Source organism: Lissotriton vulgaris, chromosome 1_1 (genome assembly GCF_964263255.1).
Source record: "Lissotriton vulgaris chromosome 1_1, aLisVul1.2, whole genome shotgun sequence".
Taxonomy (NCBI): Eukaryota; Metazoa; Chordata; class Amphibia; order Caudata; family Salamandridae; genus Lissotriton; species Lissotriton vulgaris.
In genome coordinates, this window is record NC_141685.1 from 1,662,308,261 (window position 1) to 1,662,330,926 (window position 22,666).

General features: G+C 44.6%; 1 protein-coding gene across 1 annotated transcript in view; it reads left to right on the forward strand.

The window, feature by feature from the left end:
• The window catches only part of TSPAN33 (tetraspanin 33), a 125,406-nt gene that overhangs the window by 59,105 nt on the left and 43,635 nt on the right, over window positions 1-22,666 (forward strand). The window contains exon 2 of the mRNA XM_086918891.1: window positions 14,281-14,338. Within this exon, the coding sequence (XP_086775017.1) occupies window positions 14,281-14,338 (58 nt within the window). The remainder of the gene's footprint in view (window positions 1-14,280; window positions 14,339-22,666) is intronic.

Below are 22,666 nucleotides of genomic sequence, written 5' to 3' on the forward strand. Positions count from 1 at the left end.
GTGGGGGCGGCTGACATCTGGCGCAGATGTCGGCTGATCTGGAGCAGGGGCGTAGCTAGAGCTTGTGGCGCCCGGGGCTATCCCTCAGATTGCCGCCCCTGGGGGGGGGTGGTCTAGGGGGGGTAGTGCTGGGGAAAAAAAAGGATGGCGAGCACTTGAAAGAGATTCGAGAGACACGTAGTATCACCGCTAATAGTTCTTCTTCTTCATACGGTTATTTTCCTGCGATCGGCTGCAATGTGTAAAGGTGCGTTAGCTTTTTTTGGGGGATGTTTAGCACACTTTCTTGTGAATATACCCCTGTTGTACACACTGCTACAGCAAAACTGTTTTTAGACTCACCTACCTTTCCCTCATAGAGCTCAGTGTGCTGTCACTAATAAACTCATCCTTTCAGAATGAAAATCTGTTGGCGACTATCTACACACACTTGGTGGGCCTGGCTCACATACTTGAGAGGAATCCAACAGCCCACACCCTCAATTCAAGATTGAAATCGCCCACCTACTCATATCTGGTATACATTAGGTGACGACTTCCAGAAGATACATTTTCCCATAAGTTACTGAATCAGGCTCTATTCACTATTCTGTGCTTATGTCTGAATCTGCCAACTTCTGTCCCCTTCTACCGCAGTGCTTTGCTTGGCCTTCCTCTGCCCTTCTTCTACTGTCTCCTATCACAGCTATACTTTCCACACCTCTATCCATGCAATAACACCCTGTTCATTGGTATTGACCCCAGCTTTTCCTTTACTTAAGTAACAAACCTACTCAATATTTTGTTTCCTAAGTTCTGCCTGGATCTAATTCACATGACTTACTTGTGCTTAATACAGTTATATGTTGCTAACCTCTTGCACTAGATGGGATCATCATCTAACACCCACTCAGTCCTATTGAACATTTCTGGCGTCCTAACCCACCTCACTTGTGGTGGAACTTTTTTTCTGTGGTTCTTCTATACTTTATTAGAAGTTTTTAACTTCTATTCAAAGTTAAAAATGCCCAATTACTTTTTTTTTTTTTAAATTAAAAAATTCTATAGATATGACCATAACACCTCTTGATCAGATGTGACACAACTTATATTGACATTCTTCCATCCTTGGTACAGTAAATCTACCTAACTTGGGCACCAGGCTTGGAGGAAATTATATCGCTTGAACTTGAACTGCTGTTTACTGTATCATAATAAGGGGTTTGTGTTGCTGATTTCTGATTCTGTACCAGTAAATTAGGATTCCATATTCAGCCCCTATGTTCATGTTCTGGAATTAACCAGGCATTATCCAGCAATAAATACCAGCAGATTTACAATAACAAAAGTTAATGCCCATATCAGTATTTAAAGGCCAACTCGTAATGAGGACCTAAGTGTGACGCTCTAACTATAACTTGGACCCCATGTGTTTGTCAGTTTACTTTTCCACAAAGTTTTCCAGTTCCTCCTAGCACGTGGGCCAATTGACTACACAATGACCAACATTTATTTTCTACTCTAAACCAGTTGCAACAATTATGACATCTGCAGCATTAGGTTCTTAAAAGGCTCTTGTCCTGATGACTTTTTTCTCATCTGACCTCATTATGGTGATCCAACCCACATCTACTACTTCGCTAATCGCTGTCAATGTAAAGACATCATCTAACCCTTGATCCTCTCAGAGGCCCTTTTTGTGAGTGGCACACACACATGCACGCACGCACGCACACAGACACACACCGTTTGTTTGGAGATCGCAATTATAGGTGTTGGGATGGTGTCGCGCCCGGTTGTCACGATAAAATTTGCACCCTCACTAAATTCCAGGAATTGTGGATTTCGCTTCCACATGTTTAAGGTTATCTCACCAAACAGGGGTCACTGGCAATAAGGGCCCAAGTCTGCAAAAAGAAATATAAATATAAAACTACCAAATCGCTATCCAAATGCTTTTGGCAGACCACCCACTATCACTGTAGAAAACTAGTCTCTGGAAATAATCCCCATGTACTCAAAACAGCAAAAAAAAAATAGCCTCATACCTTCAAATAATAAATACTATTTACAACAAGCATTTTCAATGCAATAGGTCTCCCTTCACTGAAAGTTTGAGTTATTGGCGTTGCATTATTATTTGCAGTGCCAATACCTCAAACTTCCACCAATGCGAGACCTATTGCATTGGAAATGCTTGTTGAACTTGTTTCGCTTTCACCATCACACTCATTAGCTTACAAATTTCAGCAAAAGTGCTGTTAGCTAAATGCCAGGACTGACAGGGGGTGTCACACAACCCATAGGGGCACTTGTCAGCTATGTGCCAATACAAAAATGTTTGCTATCACATGGATGACTTCCGTTTCCTTTGTTCACAAACAGGCGCGTTTCACAGGGACTAATGTACTCCCAAAAAAGCTGGATGCGATTCTGTGTGCTTGTTCTATGCTAGAACACGTACTCACTCACCTGGTTATCAAAGTCAAGTGAATAATTTGTTTGCCATGTTCAGATATGTTAACCTAAGTGCCCTAACGTGTTTGCTTGACTTTTTGAAGCATTACCTATTTATTTAGGATTTTTAAAAGGCTGACCTTTCACTATGGCAATCCCCCGATCGCCACTATAAAATAACAGTACCTACAGATAAGGGTATGAACGGACTACTTTCTTGCCAGGGACTGACACCAGTATTGAATGCCAATTTTGTTCCAATTGGGAATCAACATGTATTGATCTAGGATTTTATCACCAGGCTTCTGGACCAGGAAATCTAAGCTGCAAACTGTGATTTGGCCACTTATTTCATACACCTCTGCGTCTGTTACCATAAGAGTTCAAAGTGAAGCCTGGAAATAAACTGACCGAACGCCACACATGCACATTTAAGCGATTAGGAAGCTGTTCCATATTAACTCCACACACACAGTGCACAATCAGATTACTATACTGTCGCGCCCGGTACAGTTTAAAGTATTGTTATCAAAAGCACAAATAACATACAGTTAATATAAAAGCACGACGGAACTTGCCTCATTGCCTCCCCATTACTTCTTCCACTTTTCTGCCTCGCTCCGCTCTAGGTCTGTTGAGGTGTAGGTCTCTGGATGCATTCATGCACGTCACCACGTGCGTTGGTGCACACATTGCGTTAACAACACAACAGTTTACTAGTCTGCCATAGGCGGGCTCTGCTGCATGATAAATGTTTGCAGGGCCGTCATTGGTAGAGCTTTCGCGCGCTACCAGATTGACGGCCCGGGACCCAAACATGAAGGTGCACTTTTGAAATAAGGTGCTGGTGGTGCGTGCAATGTAGTAGCATTAACACACTTAATAAGGCTTAATTATACTGCGCAACGCACTTTGGCTGCCAATGAGAATTACTCTCGTGTTCATTCTGATACTGCTGAGGTGCCGCCTGGCCACCTCCAAAATAGTGCCGCCTGGGGCGGACCGCCCCCCCTAGCTACGCGGGTGATCTGGAGTGTCCCTCATGGTAGCGCGAGCATACACCCCTTTATAAAGCTACAAGTTGGCGTCGGCCTTAAACATCTCCGAACAGCACCACGGTCTCCCCTCACAACACAGGGGCGGCCTTAGGCATGTGCAAGCTGTGCACCTGCACAGGGCCACCAAACTCCAGGGGCCACAACGCCAATATATATCCTTACTATAATAATCCCCTGAGAATGGATACATATTTGCGTGGCGGCCCCTGGCAGCTATTTGGCAGCCTCCGACTCTGTTCCACTTTCAAACACCCTGACCCCCCCCCCACCCCCCCTCCCCCCTTCACTGGCCTCCGCGCTCCGCCCCGACCCCCTCTTCCAGGGGCCCCTGCCCAGGGCCGCCATGAGCCTAGAGCTGCCCCTGCACAACAGGACGTTATAATGCAGGATTGGTACATATCCAACAGCACATGATGATGCAAGGACAGACTCCTCTCCGAACATGCCGTGACATGGCAGTACAAATGACACCACATGATAATGCAGATGTGCTCTTACCCCTGAACAGGACATGGTAACACATATATTTACTCCGATCTGAGCAGAGCTTGGTAAGGTGGGAATTGGTGCATCTCAGAACAGCACAAAATGTCGAAACGGATTCTTTTCTCAACATGACTCAGTACAATTGTAGGAGCCTCTCAGAGCAGCACAGGATACTGCAGGCATTTGTTCTGATCTGAACAGGACATGGTAATGCTGGAATTTCTGCATCTCAAGATAACACATGAAAATGGCGCACCTCAGGACAGATGACGTTAATGTAGATGTTGACCAATAACAGAACGGCACATGGTAATGCAGATATTGATCCGTTTCAGAATGGAACATTGCAAAGCAGGTGCTGGCACGCCTTAGAGGAGGGTGTGATAATGAGGGTGTGGACTCATCCCAGTGGAGAGGGTCGTAATACTGTCATTGAGTATATCAGATGTGATATTAACATATCTCAGAACAACCATTGATAATGCAAGTGTAGGTTCATCTCAGTAAATGGCATGGTGATGCATGATGCCTAGGTGAGCAGGAATTGACTTCTCTTAGCAGATGAGACAGTAATGCAGACGATGACTAATTTCAGACCAAGGTATGCTAACATATGTATAACAAGCATTTACAATGCAATGGTCTCGGCATTATTAAAGGTAGAGCTATTGGCATTGCTCATGACATTTTTTTTCTTTTTTTTTTTTAAACATAAATAAATGGTATTGTCTTTTACAATGGCAATAGGTGAGCATTAGAGAGTAGTAGAGAGTATTCACAGAGCCACCCACACTCACAGAGCTACACACACACACACACACACACACAGAGCCACCCACCCACACCCAGAGAGCCACCCACACACACAGAGCCACCCACACACACGCAGCCACCCACCCACACACACAACCACCCACACAGAGAGCCACCCACACACATAGAGCCACCCACACAGAGAGCCGCCCAGACACAGCCACCCACACACAGCCACACACACACCCACCCACCCACACACACAGCCACCCACACACACATCCACCCACACAGAGCCACCCACCCACACACAGAGCCACCCACCCACACACAGAGCCACCCACCCACCCACAAACAGATCCACCCACCCACACACAGATCCACCCACCCACACACAGAGCCACCCACCCACACACAGAGCCACCCACCCACACACAGAGCCACCCACCCAAAAACAGAGCCACCCACACACACACAGCCACCCACACACACACACAGCCACCCACACACACACACACAGCCACCCACACACACACACACAGCCACCCACACATACACAGAGCCACACACACACACTTAAACACCTCTAGCTAACACAAAGCCTTTCCACTTAGCATACATTTGCACGGACAGTGCACAGCCACAAACTGTCTCATCCTGCAGTAGATCAATGATACATGCCGCATCTGGAGCACCTTTCCATTCAACATGCAGGCACGCAGAATGCAACTGGGGAATTTCAAGTGCAGCAAAGCATTGTACTGTACAGTACTAACGTATCGTCCATGTTGAGTACTAAAACATACACATTCCAGCCATCATCTGGCTACTGTATGCTCCACCAGTGCCCCCTGCTGTAGAATTCAGAACACTGTCCCCAATGAATAGCGTGCACTGCACTAGAGACGAACCCATAGTCACAAGTGTTCACTATTCCGCACAAGCTTTCTTCTGTCAGGTGAGCCCTGACCCCTCTCCCCCCCCCCCCCCCCCACCATACACACATACCCGTCGTGCAGGCACCAACAACAGCATGTCAGTGATGTGCGTGCAGAGCGTCAGAAGCAGTAAGAAAACCCTAGTGACAGGAGTGCACTGCATAAGAGACAACCTCCGTTACCAGTTCACAGCACCAGCACATCAGTGACAGGAGAGCACTGCAATATAAGCAGCACCCAGCTAGGAAAAAAATCAGTATCAATATGAGGAGAGTAACCCTTATACGTCAAGGGAACAGGGTAAAGTAAAGCTCAAACAAAGTAAAGGGAGTTCCCTTGAGTTTGCTGAATTTAGACTGGTCAGTCTATTGTCTAATAGGTGACCCACACACATTCAATCACTCCACAATATGTGTGTCTAAATTTAGGAAAGAAATCAGTCCTGCGCACCAAAATAAAAGTGGCCCACATTAGTGAACTAGAAAGCCCAAAAAAGTGCCCATGTTTACAAACTGGTGCAATTTTAAACTTGTGAAGGCATTATTTTTGCAATGTATGGATTTAAGCTTGCTGCAGGAAATGATTGTTTCCAGGGAGAGATCAACAGTAAAACCAGCCCAGCAGACATAAAACAGGCCCACGAACATCCAAAATATAAAACCTGCCCACACTCTTACTCTTAGACCAGCCTATCAGGCACTGCCTGCCTGCCCGATAGGTCTGTCGGACACTGTCTGTAATAGACACGGTTTATGCCCCGTAACTTCTGGGAAGTCAGGTCACAACCCTGCAGAAATTCTAATGTCTGCAAGGGTGATGAGAGCGCGGTAAATCCTATTCTAAAACTAAGCCTGTTTCTACGTGAGTTTTCCAAAGCTGCATTCTAATATTGCCGAGCAGTTTCTGATTACACTAGGGCAGTTTAATGACATTTATAGGAAATTATATCGAAGTTTAAAGGGCTATGCTCTCAATAGAGTTGATGAAAATCACTACTGTGGCTTAAAGAGTTGAAATAAAACGACATTTTGAAACCCGAGGAATAGAGAGGGAGAATAACGTGTGATTTATTATTAGAAAGAGGCCGGAATGCTTTCTTTGCCCATATCTAGAACCGATTACCGGTAAGCATCTTGCGCACATAAGTGCCAGAGGGATGTTCTGGGCCGACAAATGCCGGATGTACTTTTTTAATCAACGGGGAGGGGCTGTCTGCTCTGGACTCAGTTGGGGCGATGGCGAAGCGCTGCAAATACCGGCGCGTTTCCTTTCTGCGGAGGCAGCTACCCTGCTGACCGCGGTGGCACCGCCTCGCCTTCCGCGCGGGAAACCGTCTTATCTTTCCCAGCTGGTCTTTCATCCCCTTGAAGTGTAAATCCGCGCCCGGCGGACGGCCGACTAATGAACGCCGGGAGCGGGATCAGAGCCCGGTTACTGCTCGCCCCCGGAACCGGGCCCGAGAGGACGCGCGCCTCGGCGCTCCGGAGGGACGCGCAGAGACGCGGGCGTCTGAAGGAACGGGCGTCATCCCACCCAAGGCCTTGATGCAACGCGAGAATCGGCAGTAATTGATAAAATACATACTCGCATTTCCCAAATGGCCATCAAAAGAACATCTGAGCAACATGAAAGTGATTCGTAACACCATCTAAAAACTAGTACGTCACACTTTTTAGGGTTCGATTCCGAGCCAGGCGGGTAATTGGCGTGCATACGTACATGTAGCAGACTTCTGCAGGTACACAACAAATGACACCGTGTCTTTTTTCTACAGGCAATTACTTTTTCTAATGCAGAATACCCTTTACCTCATCAACTGGAAATCCTGCTTACTACAAAATAAGCGGGAGGGGGGCGGGAAACAGACGCTCTGAAATGCACACACGAGCGGGAGGGGGCGGGAAACACACACACGGACAGCAAAAATACACGGAGAGCGGGAGGGGGCGGGAAACAAACAGGGGGCGGGAAACACACACACGGACAGCGAAAATACACGGAGAGCGGGAGGGGGGCGGGAAACAGACAGGGGGAAGAAGGCACGGAGGGAAACAGCCACGATCTTACCTTCACTGCGAAGGATCGAAAATGGCGGACACAAGCTCCGAGATTTTTTCCGATTTGGGGGCGTGGTTTTGATGTTCTGAGTGACGGACAACGTCACTGTCTAAAGAACATCAAAAATTACGCCCCCAAATCCGAAAAGGACGGAGCTTGTTTGGAGTGACGCATCTCTCCTCCAATGGCTGGCCTCCGTTTAGGAAGCCAGCCAATGAAGGAGAGAGGGGGCACGGAGGCGGGACCTTCGCCGCTACTCAAACTCATTAAATCTCCGGCCTAAGACTGCGCAAGCGCAGCCTTTTAGGCCTTCGACCTAAAAACAGAATTGAGTCTTTGGTAGAATTTATGTATTTTTTTAACTGAGTGTGCTTGCAATTTTTTGGTTTCAGAAAAAGCCAACATGTCTTTAACGACCAGAACAATCAGTATGTCCTTCTTCAGGGCTTACAATCACGAGATAGAACTATTTTCAGTTACAAATTCCGGGCATTAAAACTCGATCTCTCGGTTCTAGGAACAGTGTCCTGTTGCATGGTAATGCTGGTATCGGCTGAGCTGGAGCTGCACACAATTATGAAGCTGTTGACCCACATATGAGCAAAACGTGGGGATTTAGGCATTGACTCCCCCACAAAAAGGACTTGTGTGCTGTTATTGGCCCATTTCCGAGCGTGCCGTTATAATAAAGGACTAACTCCTCTCACACAGCACATGGTATTGCAGGTGTTCGCTCATCTCTGAGCAGCACATGGTCAGGCAAGGTAGTGACCCATCTCTGACAGGGTCCTGAACATCCCGGGGTGCCCACTAACCTGCCCAGACCAAAAAGAGAATAGCCTGAGCATACGCAGGTAACTTTATTTACCATTAGGAAAAGGTATCCCACCAAGAAAGGAGCCTCCGGCTAGCTTTAGAACCACAGAGCACCACACATCACCCCAGGCAGCCCAAACACACTAGACATCAGGATGCTCGAGCTACCCATGTGACTCTGGGAGCATCAGGAAGTCGCTACCCAGCACCAGAAGCGGCACAGAGAGCAGTAAGACTCGTGCCCTGGACACACTCAGGAAAAACTACAAGGCCTCACCACCATGCACGTCACAATAGTAGCCTGCAGCCCACACATAGCTGGCTACAGGCGTGGGCACAGGCAAGAAAAAGAGCTCAAAAGGGTGTCCCACCCACCTTCACCGCCAAGAGGGCCTACTCACAGGGTCACAAGAGGGCTGCTGCCAACAAATAGGGTTGCTGTAGGGAGCGGGCCTAAAATGAATTATCACCCTTACTCGCACGTGCAAGCCTCTGTGAGATCATATTGATGGTCTGGAAGATGAATTACCTCCACTTGTAAGGAAGGGGACGAGGAAGGTAATGCATTATCTCAGACCTGATATGACCGTGCGGGTATTGGCTCTTCTCAGAGTGGGCTATGGTAATGCAGGGTATTGACTCCTCTGGAACAGCTCATTTATGCCGCTGATGATCCATCGCTGAACTTCATCCCGAAGAGCACAGTAACGCAAGTATTGGCCTATTTCTGAGCGAGCTATCATAAGGCAGGATTTGACTTCTCCCGAACAGGAGATGGTAGTGCATGTCCCGACTCCTCTGAACATCACATGGGCTCTGCAGATGAGGACCTTGCAGGAAGAGACCATTTGCCTACAGGCTCTCCTACGATGCCAGGCGCTGGCATACAATCAATACACATACAAACTCGCATGCAGGCACAGATGGATGGATGGATGGCTGCTAGCTGGATGCATACCGACTGCTTTGATCTTGAGGTATCATTTGCAATGTATGTTTTATTAGCTCCTCTGTGGAAGGTATGAATATGGAGCAGAGAGTGGAGTACCCACACCGATGTATCCCCCTGGAGAAATTGCTCCTGGTGGTGGGCGATGAAATGTCTGTCTCACCCCCCTTCAAATTCTTCATCTCTTTGAATGATCACTTGTGGTAGGTACCTGTTACTGTCCCATCTGTTTACCAACTTGCTGCATAATTACACTGTATATATCAACCCTGCCAAGTTTAGGTTTCCAAACAAAAATGAAGTTTGGCTTTATGGATGAGACCATTTCATTGTTCTGTTTTCCTGCTTTAAATTAATTCATTGTGCTTCCGATTTGCGTTTTGTAACTGCACAATTTATAAATGCCGTCTGGATACACACACTATGTTCTTTGGAAGCCTCCAAAACTCTTCATCAGTCTTTGTTTTGATTTCTTAACGCATATGAAGTTGCCCATGAAATAAACCATTGTAATGAAGCACGAAGGAGGTGAGACCCACTTTTGAAATTGATGACTTGTTTCAGTCAAGCAGTGCGGTGATAAACACAGAGACTCCTACAGCAAATGCCTAGCGCTGGACTGGTTTACGTGAAGATGTTTTTTTTAACTGTGCGACCAATGAAAGGAGACCCTGCAAAAGATCGAACATTAGAATTTCGGAACAGTTACCCTACGCTTCTGATTAACATTTGTATGTACATCAACTGCAGCTCCGGTGACAAAAGCTGCAACTCCACACAGCAGCACAGAACCCAAAGCCCTCCTTTCCAGATCTCCAAATGATTTGACGTGAATGAAATGGAATGAAAAGAATGTATAAAGCCCACTATACCTGGAGGTGTCCAAGCACGAATGGAAGGCGCCCATAACTTAAAAAGTGCCTTTTGCAGCAAACATAAAAACGGAAGGGATCACCTGAAAGTGTCCTTGCACCAGACTTCTGGTGGAGCCAGAACCTTGCTAATTTGATCTAATTGTGGTGTCTTGGTTAAGAAGGGTACTTTTTCACTACTGATCTAGACTGCTGCAAACCCATTGCAGGGTGTAGCTTGGAATCCACATTAACTATAGGCTGAGGAAAAGAATGGCCTGTACACGTCCCTTACTGCCGTCTTACCTCATGCAACAAATAAAAAACACAAGATTTGGCAAAGCCAATAGGTTCCGTCGCTGGCTAATAGCCGTTTACTTTTGCCAATGTTTGTTTTCATTTGTTGTCATTTTTGTAACAGTATATTGTTGAGGAAGCTGCTGGACCCTCATCAATATATATTTTTTAAATGTCAGAAAGCAAAAAGAGCACACCTTACCATAGTAGTGACTGGCACTGAAAGAAAGTGCTTTGTGTGCAGATGGGCTCCTTGTGAAAGAGCAAAGGCCCTTCACTCACAGTGAAGTCCGGCTTTGGTTGAGGTGCCCCATGCTGAAGTGGGCAGAGGACACACGTGAATGACACTACAGCACACTAGCCAATGAATAGAGCTGATTAAAAGCCTCGACAAGTTAGAAGATATATATAATCGTTTTAGTAATATCTAAAGGTCTTGGCTAGTATCAGACCTAGTGTTTTGTGAACCAGGCCATTATTTCTCCCACTGGGAGGGAGAGAATAAATGTATATGGGGGTGATGGTGAGGGAAGGAGCATGCATGCTGAGCAGTAATATGTCAGTGCATTAGCTACTGTGAATGGGAAGTAGGTATCCTGTTCTTGTGTGCGATTATATGGGAGGCTGGGGGGTGGGACCTGGTTTTGTGAAGCGGAGAACCATTTCCGTGTGACATAAAGCACACGTCGTGTACAGCTTCTATTTGTGTAAGTGCACAAAGGTTGCGCAGGAGAAGCTGTTTCAAAGGCCGCCTTTTGTATCCGCGGCAGAGGAATTGGGTTGCTTACCACAAAAGATGGGATTTCTGTAGAATAAAGGCTTCTAAAGGCTTTAGCTGCAAGCAATAGGTAGTGAGGGCTGCTTATTATCCCCATGGTAAGGCCTGGACTGCATCTGTCCCCATGGTAAGGCCTGGACTGTGTCATCTTGTGAAAGTTTGGTACTGTGTTCTGTTTCCGACATTTGCATATTGTTTTAAAATAAACTCTTCACCCCTTTCATTCAAAGGCTCTCACTCACGCATCATTTGTGTGCAACTCATGTTTTGAAATGGCACAGCATTGTAGGGTGTACTTGATTGGAACGATTGACTATTTATAACTTAAAATGTCCAAATGTTGGATTGTGAATTAAAATACTGAAAAGACAAATCCGTTTTTCAATATTTTAGATTGCTGCGCCTGTTGAGCAAGGCGTGTTCTATAGTCCTTCTTACATGAAAGGAAGCATCTTGCATAAAACAAATCGGCATTCTTTCATGGTGGGGTTGGTGTTTTTTCCAGCATCTCCTGCTGTATTGGGGTAACTTTCTCTAGGTGTGTAAATGTAGGTCGCTGTGGAGAGAACTTATCAAATGAGAAGTGTGCTGTATGTAAATTAAGTCAAAGTGCACAATATTTACTTTCAGTCAGCAAAGATGTTTTGCAAACTACACGAGGAATCCTGACTTAGAGCCTGTTACTTCTACCGAAATTGCAATAGGCGGAAAAGGGGTTCATCCTGTCGTTCGTCACCCCTCGTTGCAACACCGAGCACTCTAATACAGACAGCACCTCCTTTGATATAGGCAGTTATTTCTTAATATGTAGCACCCTTCAACACAATCACAATGTTTAATAGAAAGGTTCCTCTATTGAAACAATACCGCATTTTGGTGTTTCCTTAGGCAGGCCCTTGTGCGCTGTGCGTCTTCAGTCTGGCCTCGTTGCTGGTGTATTCCTTAGTCTACCAGGAACACTCACTCTGTCATACCTCTGTCTCTAGTATAGATGTCCCCACCCCCGCATCCATATTCTTCGTTTTCCTTTGATTTATTCATAAATCTGAGACGCCACACTCTCTCCGCACGTCCTGCTAGCTTTGAAAGGGAAAGCCTTAGTGGCCTGACCTAATTTACTGTCCACCTCTCTGTCCCTCCCACCAGCCCCCCCACCCCACAATTCCCCGTGCCCATTTCACACTAGACACCTGCACATCTTTGCTGCCACACTCCGAGAGCAGCGAGAATGCAAAAGGTGTTAAAGGAAGCAAGAAAAATGTGACACCCTTTGCCCCTGGTTGAGTAATAAAAGGCAGTAGTATTTTAGTTACAGTGGGCCTCTCGTATACCTGCCCCATGAAGGAGAAATACTGCTCCTTCGTGATTCCCAAAACTAACTTCGGAAACAAGCCAACATGAGTTTCATCACTATGGAATATTTGCCTCCGCCTCCCATCCGCCCTATTAACAATTGGTACAACTTTTAAAAAACGAGTTTAAAGTAAATAAAAAGCACCTTACCTTAGCTGCGGCATACCCGGGCAGCCATCCTCCTCTTCATCGTGTTCTCGGTGAAAACTACACATACTAGGGCGCCCGTGCATGCGCAGTTTTCACTGAGAACGCGATGAAGAGGAGGAGTCCAGCCCGGAGATGCCGCAGCTAAGGTAAGGTGCTTTTTATTTACTTTAAACTCCTTTTTTTTTTTAAAGTTGTAACCATTGTTAATAGTGGGTGGGAGGTGGATGGCGTAACAGAGCTACGCAGAGTTTTACAGAGTATGTTCTCAACTCCGTGGCTCCACGTATCCCCACTACGCCCAGGGTTAGTACAGACACTCTCTGCCTTCAGTGAACAAACACATTTTGTGTATAAAAAAAGAGGGGCGCAGACCCCAGAATTTTAGATCACTTCTGGAAATAAAGAGGAACTTTTGCCAAGGAGAAGACCCAGAGAAGCTGAGGAGGAATACGGCCCTTGTGCTGTTTGCTGTCTCGGGTTGGCCTGCAGTGGCTACTTGCTGCCAGGGAAAGGAGAAAAGGACTTTGATGATTGCTTTGGCACCTGCTTGAAAGAAGTTCCCCAAGGGCTTGAAACTGAGCTTGCCTCCTGTTCTGAAGTCTCAGGGGCACAAAGACTTCACCACCAGCTACCCTGAATTTCCTTGCTGGGAATTCTAACCTGCAAAGAGGTGCCTCACTTTCCCTGCAGCCTATTTTGTTTGTTTGCCTGACGCATCCCAGGTACTTAGTGAGATAAGTGTCACATCTGCAATTTGCTTTGAACTGAACTATTTCTACCATCTGAAAGTCATATTTTTCTTACTGTGTTGTGGATTTTTGTCGTTTGGCTTTGTTTTGGTTTAGATAAAGATTACTTATTTTTCTAAACTGGTGTGGTGTCCATTTGTAGTGTTTTCACTGTATTACTGTATGTATTCACAAATGCTTTACACACTGCCTCTGAGATAAGCCTGCATGCTCGAGCCAAGCTACCAAGGGGGTGAGGAGGGGTTATTTTAGAAGTGTATCCCACCTTACCCTGACTAGAAGCATGGATTCCTAATTGTCGAAACGTACCTACCTCTGCCAACTAGAGACCCCCCATTTCTAACATTGGGACTCTAATAAACCTGAATAATAAAAATATTTCACCTGTTGACTACAAGGAAAGTTGGTGAATGTCATGAGGGACAATTTCACTGTATTTTAAAAAGGGTTACTCTTACCAGTTTTTGTTTAGTGCATGTTCATTAGTCGGTCATTGTCCAAATCTGCCTTTTCTAGAGAAGTAATGTGCAGTCACCATCACAGGTGAACGAGAACAGTGTCTCCATACATGGCCACTTGTGTCACATCAGTTCCTTGTGTCTACACAGGTTATCGCCATGGTGATGATCTCCATCGGTGTCTATGCGCAGTTGATGAAGCATGCTGGTAAGTATAGTGGTCTAACCTTTATGTAGCGCATACTGACCGTATGTACTTCGTACATGGGTAACCTGGTACAAATGTAGAGTGTGCGGTTGGAAGGGTGTTGTGTGTGATCTGGCCCAGTGTGGTATGATGACTACCGAGGTGCATTTATTGTGTTACGGAATTGATTGTTTAGCCGTGTAGTAGCAGACTAAGTGTGAGAGAAAGGTGTGCAGTTTATGGCTTTCAGTAGATTTGAACAAATATTTCCTAAGTTCAGTTTGCTAAGCTCGGTACCACGCATATTTGTCAGTTCTGAGATGTTTTGCTTATGGTACTAAGCAGGCTTAGGACGGAGAGCGACCTTGTCAAGAGCTCTCCTTGGACTATATACATTACAACCACCCCTTATATGATTGTCTTTCTGAAATGTCTAAAAGCAGCCATAATATGTAGTTCCTAGCCATCTGTAGTGGTGGACTAAAGAAGAGTTGTCCAGCAGTATGGGGCTGATCTCTTCTCTTATTCCATGCATGTACGGTGATGAGTGGTTTATTGCTGTTTACTAGTACAGCACTGGGTGTATTTCACCTGTTGGATGTACCATACAGGGACAGCATTTATACTGAACAAACTATTTAAGAGCCTCCCTTCCAGGTGTGAGCTGAGAACATCATTCATCATGTTCCCCACCAACACACAAAAATCCTGTTTGAATGACACATTGAAAGATACCCAATGAATTGAATATCCTTGTGGCAGGGCTCCCTCATGTTTCCAAGTATTCCCCTGGAACCATGCAACTCATCCATTGGATTGATGGTGTTAATTGGTGACTTGCTGTGTATTGCCACTTATTTATTGCTCATGCAAAGAATTGGCATGTCTGGGTCCACCAACTCCTTTCTGGCCCTTGTGTCTCCTGAACAATGGGTCCTTGACACAGATCTTAATGAATCTACCCAGCGATGGCTCAATTTGTCTTATTTGTTTGCTGTTTACCCCAAGAGTCACCTCAGATCTGGATCCCTGACATCATGCAAGGGATCATGTGTGAATGCTGCCGCCTGCACACGCTTGTGGGTGCTGGTCTACCATCTTCAGAGACCAACTCTTGACTTGATTCCTCATGCAAGAAATGCACTCATACACACCAATGCACCCATGACTGATGACAGAAGTCATGTCTGCCAGACAAGCAAAATCCCAGTAGATCACCATTTCTTTCCTCATCTCACCAAACATCTAGAGACCCAATAGATCACCACTTCTTGCTTAATCCCATAAGGATTGTGGAATTGAAAGGGCATGAAGTGGTTTATGAAGCGCTATGCTAACAAAAAAAATCTGTCTGCATGGAGTTTGTGTGCGAACTTATATCTACAGTGTGTCTGTGCAGTGGAATTGTGCAACTGCACAGAAGGTGTTTCGGTCTTGAGCAGGGGGGTGGGGGGGGGGGGGGGGGGTCACTCTGCACAGCCTGTGCTGGGGGATTCAGCACCACTCCAGCATTTCTAGGTCGTAGCTTGGGCACACTGCTTTTGCATCAGTTTATACAGAACAAACATATGTGTTGTGTGAAGCACAGTGGTCCTGTAGATGGTATTTTGTGTGTCCTGGTTCCCTATCGCCTGGAAATTTTTATTATACATTGTGTCAGGTGATCACGGCTAAATAGTGTTTCACAATCCCCATGAGGTAATCCTATCTAGATCACGATGTCCATGTGCCAGACAATCCATGTTATGCTGTCCCAGTGCAAGTCAGCCCTTCGATAAAATACTTTGATTACAAAAGCAAGGGGTGTGTCACATTTGAGTGTTATTGTTTTTATTTTAGTGCAAATCTATTGCTAGAAAGTTATAGTCTGTGATATGTTTAATGAAGAGAAGACATTTAGGGCTAATTTTGGGTGTCTGAGTGTCGTGTAAGGGAGAAGAATTTCCCTCTCCAGCATTTCTGAAAAATCCATGTTGCTTCATTGAAACAGTAGTTTGCTTTTCCTATGTGGTTACCCCACCCGTAGCGATTGTGCTTCCTGCCCTTTGATTCTGTTTTGACTGTCCTGGCTGAGTAGTCACATATTGTGTTTGCCAATGTAATCAAAACAAAAAAAACGATGTTTTTGTGCCAGCACACATAATTAATTTAGGGCACACGTGGGACAAGTGATTTTCTTTGTATAATATATAGATTTCCGAGACATTTCTTTGCAGGATATATAGATTTCTGTAGGCATTTCATTCTGAGACAAGTTAAGTATTAAAAAAAATTCCGCACATCCTCAGCACCACCTCTTCAGCTTTCTATCCTAGCGGAGACACAAGGTTTCTTCCTCGAAGATTTCCAAACACACCTCGCCCTAACAGCTTTTGGTACATCTCCTGTAGTCCCATAGCTTCATATGCAGACTTGTGGTGTCCCTTTGTCATCACTCCTGCCATTCTAGTTGGTCTTTAAGCACAATCGGGCATTCCACCTTGTTGAAGTCCAGATATAGCAAAGAGGATCACAGCTGCAGGCTTGGCTTTGTTTATGGCAATGAAGTATTTTTCCTCCTTCCCTCTTTCTTTCTATATAAATTTATATTCATTGGGACGGGAACCCAAAAGGAGTGGCACAGATATGGGAGAGGTAGGGGCGGGATCAGCATACTGTTTAAATCCAGGGGTTCCCTGTCACTATAAAATATTGTGTGAGCATTTGATTGGGTAAAGGCAGTCTTTTAGTAATGGCTGCCCAACGAATCAAATTACTACTTCGATGATCTCTATGGACATCTTAAAGCTAAGCACTCATTGGTACCAACACCTCCAGAAGTATGAGCAAATCTTCTGCACTTCAAACAGTTTTACCGCAATTCTAGAAATGGCAGAAGCAACCTCTCGTACACGTTTTATAAACATTATCAGTGGCATAAAATATTGTTTAAATCAATGAAGAGGGTCTCCAGGCCATTAGCGAACAGCCTTGGTCGGTAACAGTTGGCACACACAGGTTGCATCCAGGAACCTTTGAGCCCTCTGCACAAGTTGAACATTGCGTAATTCCAGTCACTTCAAAAATTTGTTGACAGGAAAGCCAGTGTATATCACAAAGAGGAGCTCAGACGAGGATGCAGCTCAACCGAGGCTGAATCAGTCTTCCTTGATTCGGATAGGCTTGCACCATGCTGCATAGTGCTGGAAATGTGATGCACACACCAGCATTAGATATCTTTATTAGCTGTGTCTAGCCTTTATATGATGTTTACAACCCTTGCGACACTTGCAATACTCTCGAATTTCTATTCCACCGGATACTACTTTGAACCCTACTCCTGCGATACCTTTATCGTGGTTGGTAGATTTATAACAAAATGTCAGTTTTCATATCTTCAATTACATTTTACCTAGTAGTGCGGGTTTTCCTCTTCAATTACTGCTCCAAGCACATCAACACATTTTGAGGAATATTAATTTGTTTCCATAGCGATGAAAGTCCAATACTAGCATGTGAGCGCCATTACCACCATTTTTCCTTGGTTCTTTGAGGTTACTCTGTATTATTTTTTGTTTTGGAAGTTTACAAAGCCCCCTAGTGTTCCACAGACCTTGTAGTCTTCAGCTAAGCCCTCAATGGTCGCAGATGATTATCATCTTTGGGGAGCCTATATACATCCGTGGGAGTTGCTTACCAACATCTTTGTTAAATTAAGTCCAGTGGCTTGGTGTAGATTGGGCTCATTTTTGACCATTAGAATTAATGTCCACTGATGATATTAACATGGGGAACATTATCGCATATCTATTAACTGATGTGAGCGTTCGTGTGTTTAAATAATTAGAAGGGATTGCAAACATCACCAGAAGGGTTTTTTGAAGTTTGCCTGTAAGTGTTTGCAGACATTTTATATACTGTAGGGTTGAAGTACGCAAGATGGACAAATCTGTGCTGCCCACAATGGAAAACCCCATTCCCCACTTCCTTTTGCTGACATCTGTGTTTAGGTACTTTAGAAGGAATTCATGTAGCTTTCCATCAGATGTGCCTTGGAAGGTCCAACCATTGGTCCCACAGAGGCAGTGGCTCCTGCTATTCCAGGCTCATCGCTGAGGAGCAAAACACGACCCAACCCGACTGGCAGCCATTTTCAGCAGCCCATTTGACTTTTTTCTTGGTATGCATCTTCAAAGACCTCTTGTTGCAGAACTGTATCCAGAGTGTGGCACCCAAGTGCTACCCACTGTCCAAGGCCCTGGTGAAGTTGTGTGTGTTGACCCTGCTGCTGCTGGTGTCCTTGTAATGAATGTGTTTTTATTTTGTCCATTTCTTTGTTGCTCCCTTGACCTTGTTGTACAGGCTGGTCCCAGTTATTGAGCCAGGCAGTCGAACCCAGTGATCTTTGCCATCCATTGTGAGCTATGTTATCATTGGCAATTGCCCCTGTTTTCAAAGTGGCATGTCTCAAAGTCGGCCTAATTCCACCATGCCCACGCTTATATCTACTTCACGACTCTGTCCTTGTATCCTTCAGTCAGACCGAGAAGATCTCTGCCCTGATGACCACATTGTGATCCAGGCAGGACATTCCAGATTCCTTTTGAATTCTCCATTTCTTTTCAACCCACTTTCCCTTTTAGATGACTGATGTATTGGTGTACTGGTATATTCTCAGTATTAAACTCAGTGTAACATTTATCACCATTTTTGGCCAGACTCTCTTTAGAAAATTCTTCGTAAATAAACAATAGTTAATTTATAAACAGACATTTTATGAGTTTGGGTCCATCTGAACATACCACCAATATTGCTTACAAATGTTTCTTTTTTTTTAAAAATGTGTTTTGTACAAGAAATAGATCTGCCACTCCATTTTGAAGCCACCAGCAGTTCTTTCTTCTCCGGGTATACTATGCTTTATTATTGGATGGCTTTGTAATGCAGCAGGTGCATAGAAATCACCTTTGAATATGGTGACAATAAATCATTTACTAACACTTTCATGAAAGATCCCTTGTGAATACCTTCTTCCTGGGCGTTATCTTTCTTCCGCCTGCACCATATCCACAGAAACCACGTAAAGTTCTTCTTTCATGCTGAGTTCATCCTAGATTTATGTTGGTTTACAATGTGTGCATTGAGATGTGGCAACAGTTGTCTTTTTTCAAGTCCGGGTGGCAGTCCGGTGTTCATCGTAAATGACACAAAAGTTAGGAAATTACGGAAATGTCACCGAGGTATTTCAAATAAGTTGCAAGAGTTACAGGGCAGCAGATGTAAAATAAATGCTGGAGTTAACTCTTGTAAATTATTTGATAAAAACGTATCTAAATAATTTTTAATGACCCAATGGTGAACATAAGTCTAAGAGATTTAGAAGCAGTATCTCAAAGAATATCCATTGTGTTTATTGTTCTGTGTTCTGCCTGCTTCAATGGGTGGATATATCCAGATGTGCCCCCTTGTTTGCTATTGGTAGATCATCAAAATGCTCCTCCGCAATGGAGCTAAACATGTTTGGAGCTGTTTGTTTCCCATGAAGAGGGACTAGCCCTAGCCAGGTGTTTTGTTTGAGGGCAGTATTCCGGTAGCTTGCGTAGGGCTTGTGCGCTTCTGTAATGGTGCCGACAGCCTTAGAAATTATGGAAATGTTGCACTTCATAGTGCTTCCATTCCTTTCAGAAAGTCTAGCTCCATTATTACAATTATCGTTTCGGGAATGGAAGCTCATTAATCCACAAGTACTCAGGATGCAAATGGTACCACCCAGGATTGAATCCGAAAAAGCAACACTTAACAAGCTTGAAAACTGATGGTGTAACAACCATAGTTCTGTAGATAATAGGAATTACATCAAACAGCTATGAAAATAACATTTAAGTTGTCTGACAAGCTTAAAAAGCGCTGAAATTACTCTGAATTGGAAAAATAAATTCTAATCAAAACTGGAAGAATAGAAATGTTTTGATGCTGAACTCCTCAAAAACCCAGATCATTGCAATCCATAACTAAATATCCAGACAGGACCACGCCCACTGGCACGGTCCAGGGGCATCTGCCAAGCACCAGTTTGGCAGTAGGTAATGTGGGCATCATGTTGGATACTGAATATATTTTTCCTTTCCTAGTCTTCTTCCAGATCTTCTTTAGCTGAATGAAGGCAGGCAGCCCTTGCCATGCTGATTCTTGACTAGATGGCGGTGTCTGTGCCACACTGCTTGTCCATGACTCAGCCAGGTAGGTGAAGGCCTAAATTCCTTCCAGTGCATCGCCTGCAAGAGTGACTGCTGTTGTGCTGACCTTTTTAGCCTTCAGCATCTGTTTTTTCCTTGTGGATGTGGAGGATACGTTGTTCTGATGTGCCTGCCACATTGTCTGTCTTCTCTTTTATCTGCAGATGGGTTTGAGAGAGTAGGGCCAGGGCGTCTGCAAAGTCCAGGTTACAAAACATTTGAAAAGGAGCGTGCATTATATCACAGATATTACTCAGTTAGAGCATTGGGAAAAATGTCCTTAACTTGCAATATCCATGTATATCCAAAAAGATGGTTCAAAAAAATTTAATGCCTCTGGAGTCTTGTTTATCCAACTTTTTATTGCATTTTTTGCATTAAAACAAATTGGAATCAGCCCAGCCAACTCGTTTTGTCTCTTAAGACTTCATTAGAGTTGAATAATCAAAAGAATCACTATTGCCCGTGGATTGGAGGCTTTGACACAGACTAAGAATATGAAAAAGGGGGTACTATACCGCCCAACATATTTGCTCCGACTCTAGGAGGACATTTGGCATGGGACCATACCATACACAATGTTGTGATATGTGATTTGTGGCTCCTAATCAGTGGAGTCGTGAAAAGTTGAGCAGAATTTATAAATCGAATAGAGCAACATTACACTAGTGCGACATTGAATGTTCCACACTGCTATTAGTCTTTGCAAAGTCCAGGTGAGGTGGTCGAGCTGCATCTAAGATGTCCACTGGATTCCATTTCTTCTTCTTGATGTGGATGTCTTCATGATCCAGTCTATTATTTGGCAGGGAACAAAAAGGCGAAAACAATCATCCCTGACAGACTTTGATCCTCACTTGGAAGGCTTCTGTGAGCGGTCTTCATGGACTATACTGCAGGTCATTCCTACTGGTGGGCAGAATGTTTCATTCCGCCTGTGGAATTGGCAGAAGTATGGTCACTCCCCGTTACTCTTGAACATGGAGTTCCAGACAAATTCAGCCAGTTGCTGCGTTATGAATTTTTTTCTCCTGCAAGGCTCCAGAAAATATGAGCTGGAGAGCAAGATTTGGCATCCCTTAGCGTGATTTTTTTTAACGTGGCCGATCATGGCGATTGCAATCAGAGGTGTGCCGCTCAAGTAGATTTTCTCCTGCTTGAGTAGATTTTCTACTTGAGCGGCAGAAAAATGAACTAGAATTTGTGTGCTCTTGCACAACGCATAGTGCGGTTCAAGCTGATTTTTAAGCATTGCTCATACTAACGGTACTAAATTGCAGCAGGAGCTGAAGACTTTCTGTCTATTGGCAGAGCACTATGTGGAATCTCAGAGCTTTAATGTATATCTGCAGAATTCTGATGAATGAAACTCTGCGAGTTCCGCATTTCCCCTAGTCATTCCCTTGTGAGAGTTCCTGATGATTCTTATGAGTTTATTTGGCACACCATTGTGGCGAAGGAGTTTCCAAAGGGACCATGCTGTTGAATGCCTTCTCATAGTCGATAAAGTGGACATAGTGGACATTGAGGTGGGAGTTCCATTCCATCATTAATCAATAATGATGCACAGTGTTGCAATCTGAATTGTGCAGGATCGATCTTCGCTGAAGACAGGTTGCTTCTTGTCTGAAATGAGTGGCTACTTTTTCCCTCCTTCTGGTCAGAATGGCTCTGTTGAACACTTTGCCTGTGATTTACAAAAGAGTTCTACCTCTGAAACTTGAGTGACTTAGGTCACCTTTCTTGGGAATCTTGATGACCGATCCATCCTTCCAGTCTCATGGCACCTTTTCTTCTTCCCAGATCCTTCTAAAGAGAATGTCTACTGATGTTTCAATGCCTTCCCTCAGTGCCTCTGCAGGAATATTGTCAGGTTAGCAGTGTTGAGGATAAATTATCTAAATCTCAGTGTGGCTCAAAGGAAGGTTAGATACATGGTTTGTCATTATAAATTGTGGAATCCAAGGCTAGTAGATTATTATGTGGTCCAAGTAGACCAAGAAAAATGATTTAAATGTCACAGGGAGGACAAATTCCGGCAGGAAAATCTTTTTAGCTTATCCAGGCATAGTTTAAACAATATGTTTACTGTGCTATTAATTGAATGAATACATAGTCTGAGGTTAAAGTTGAT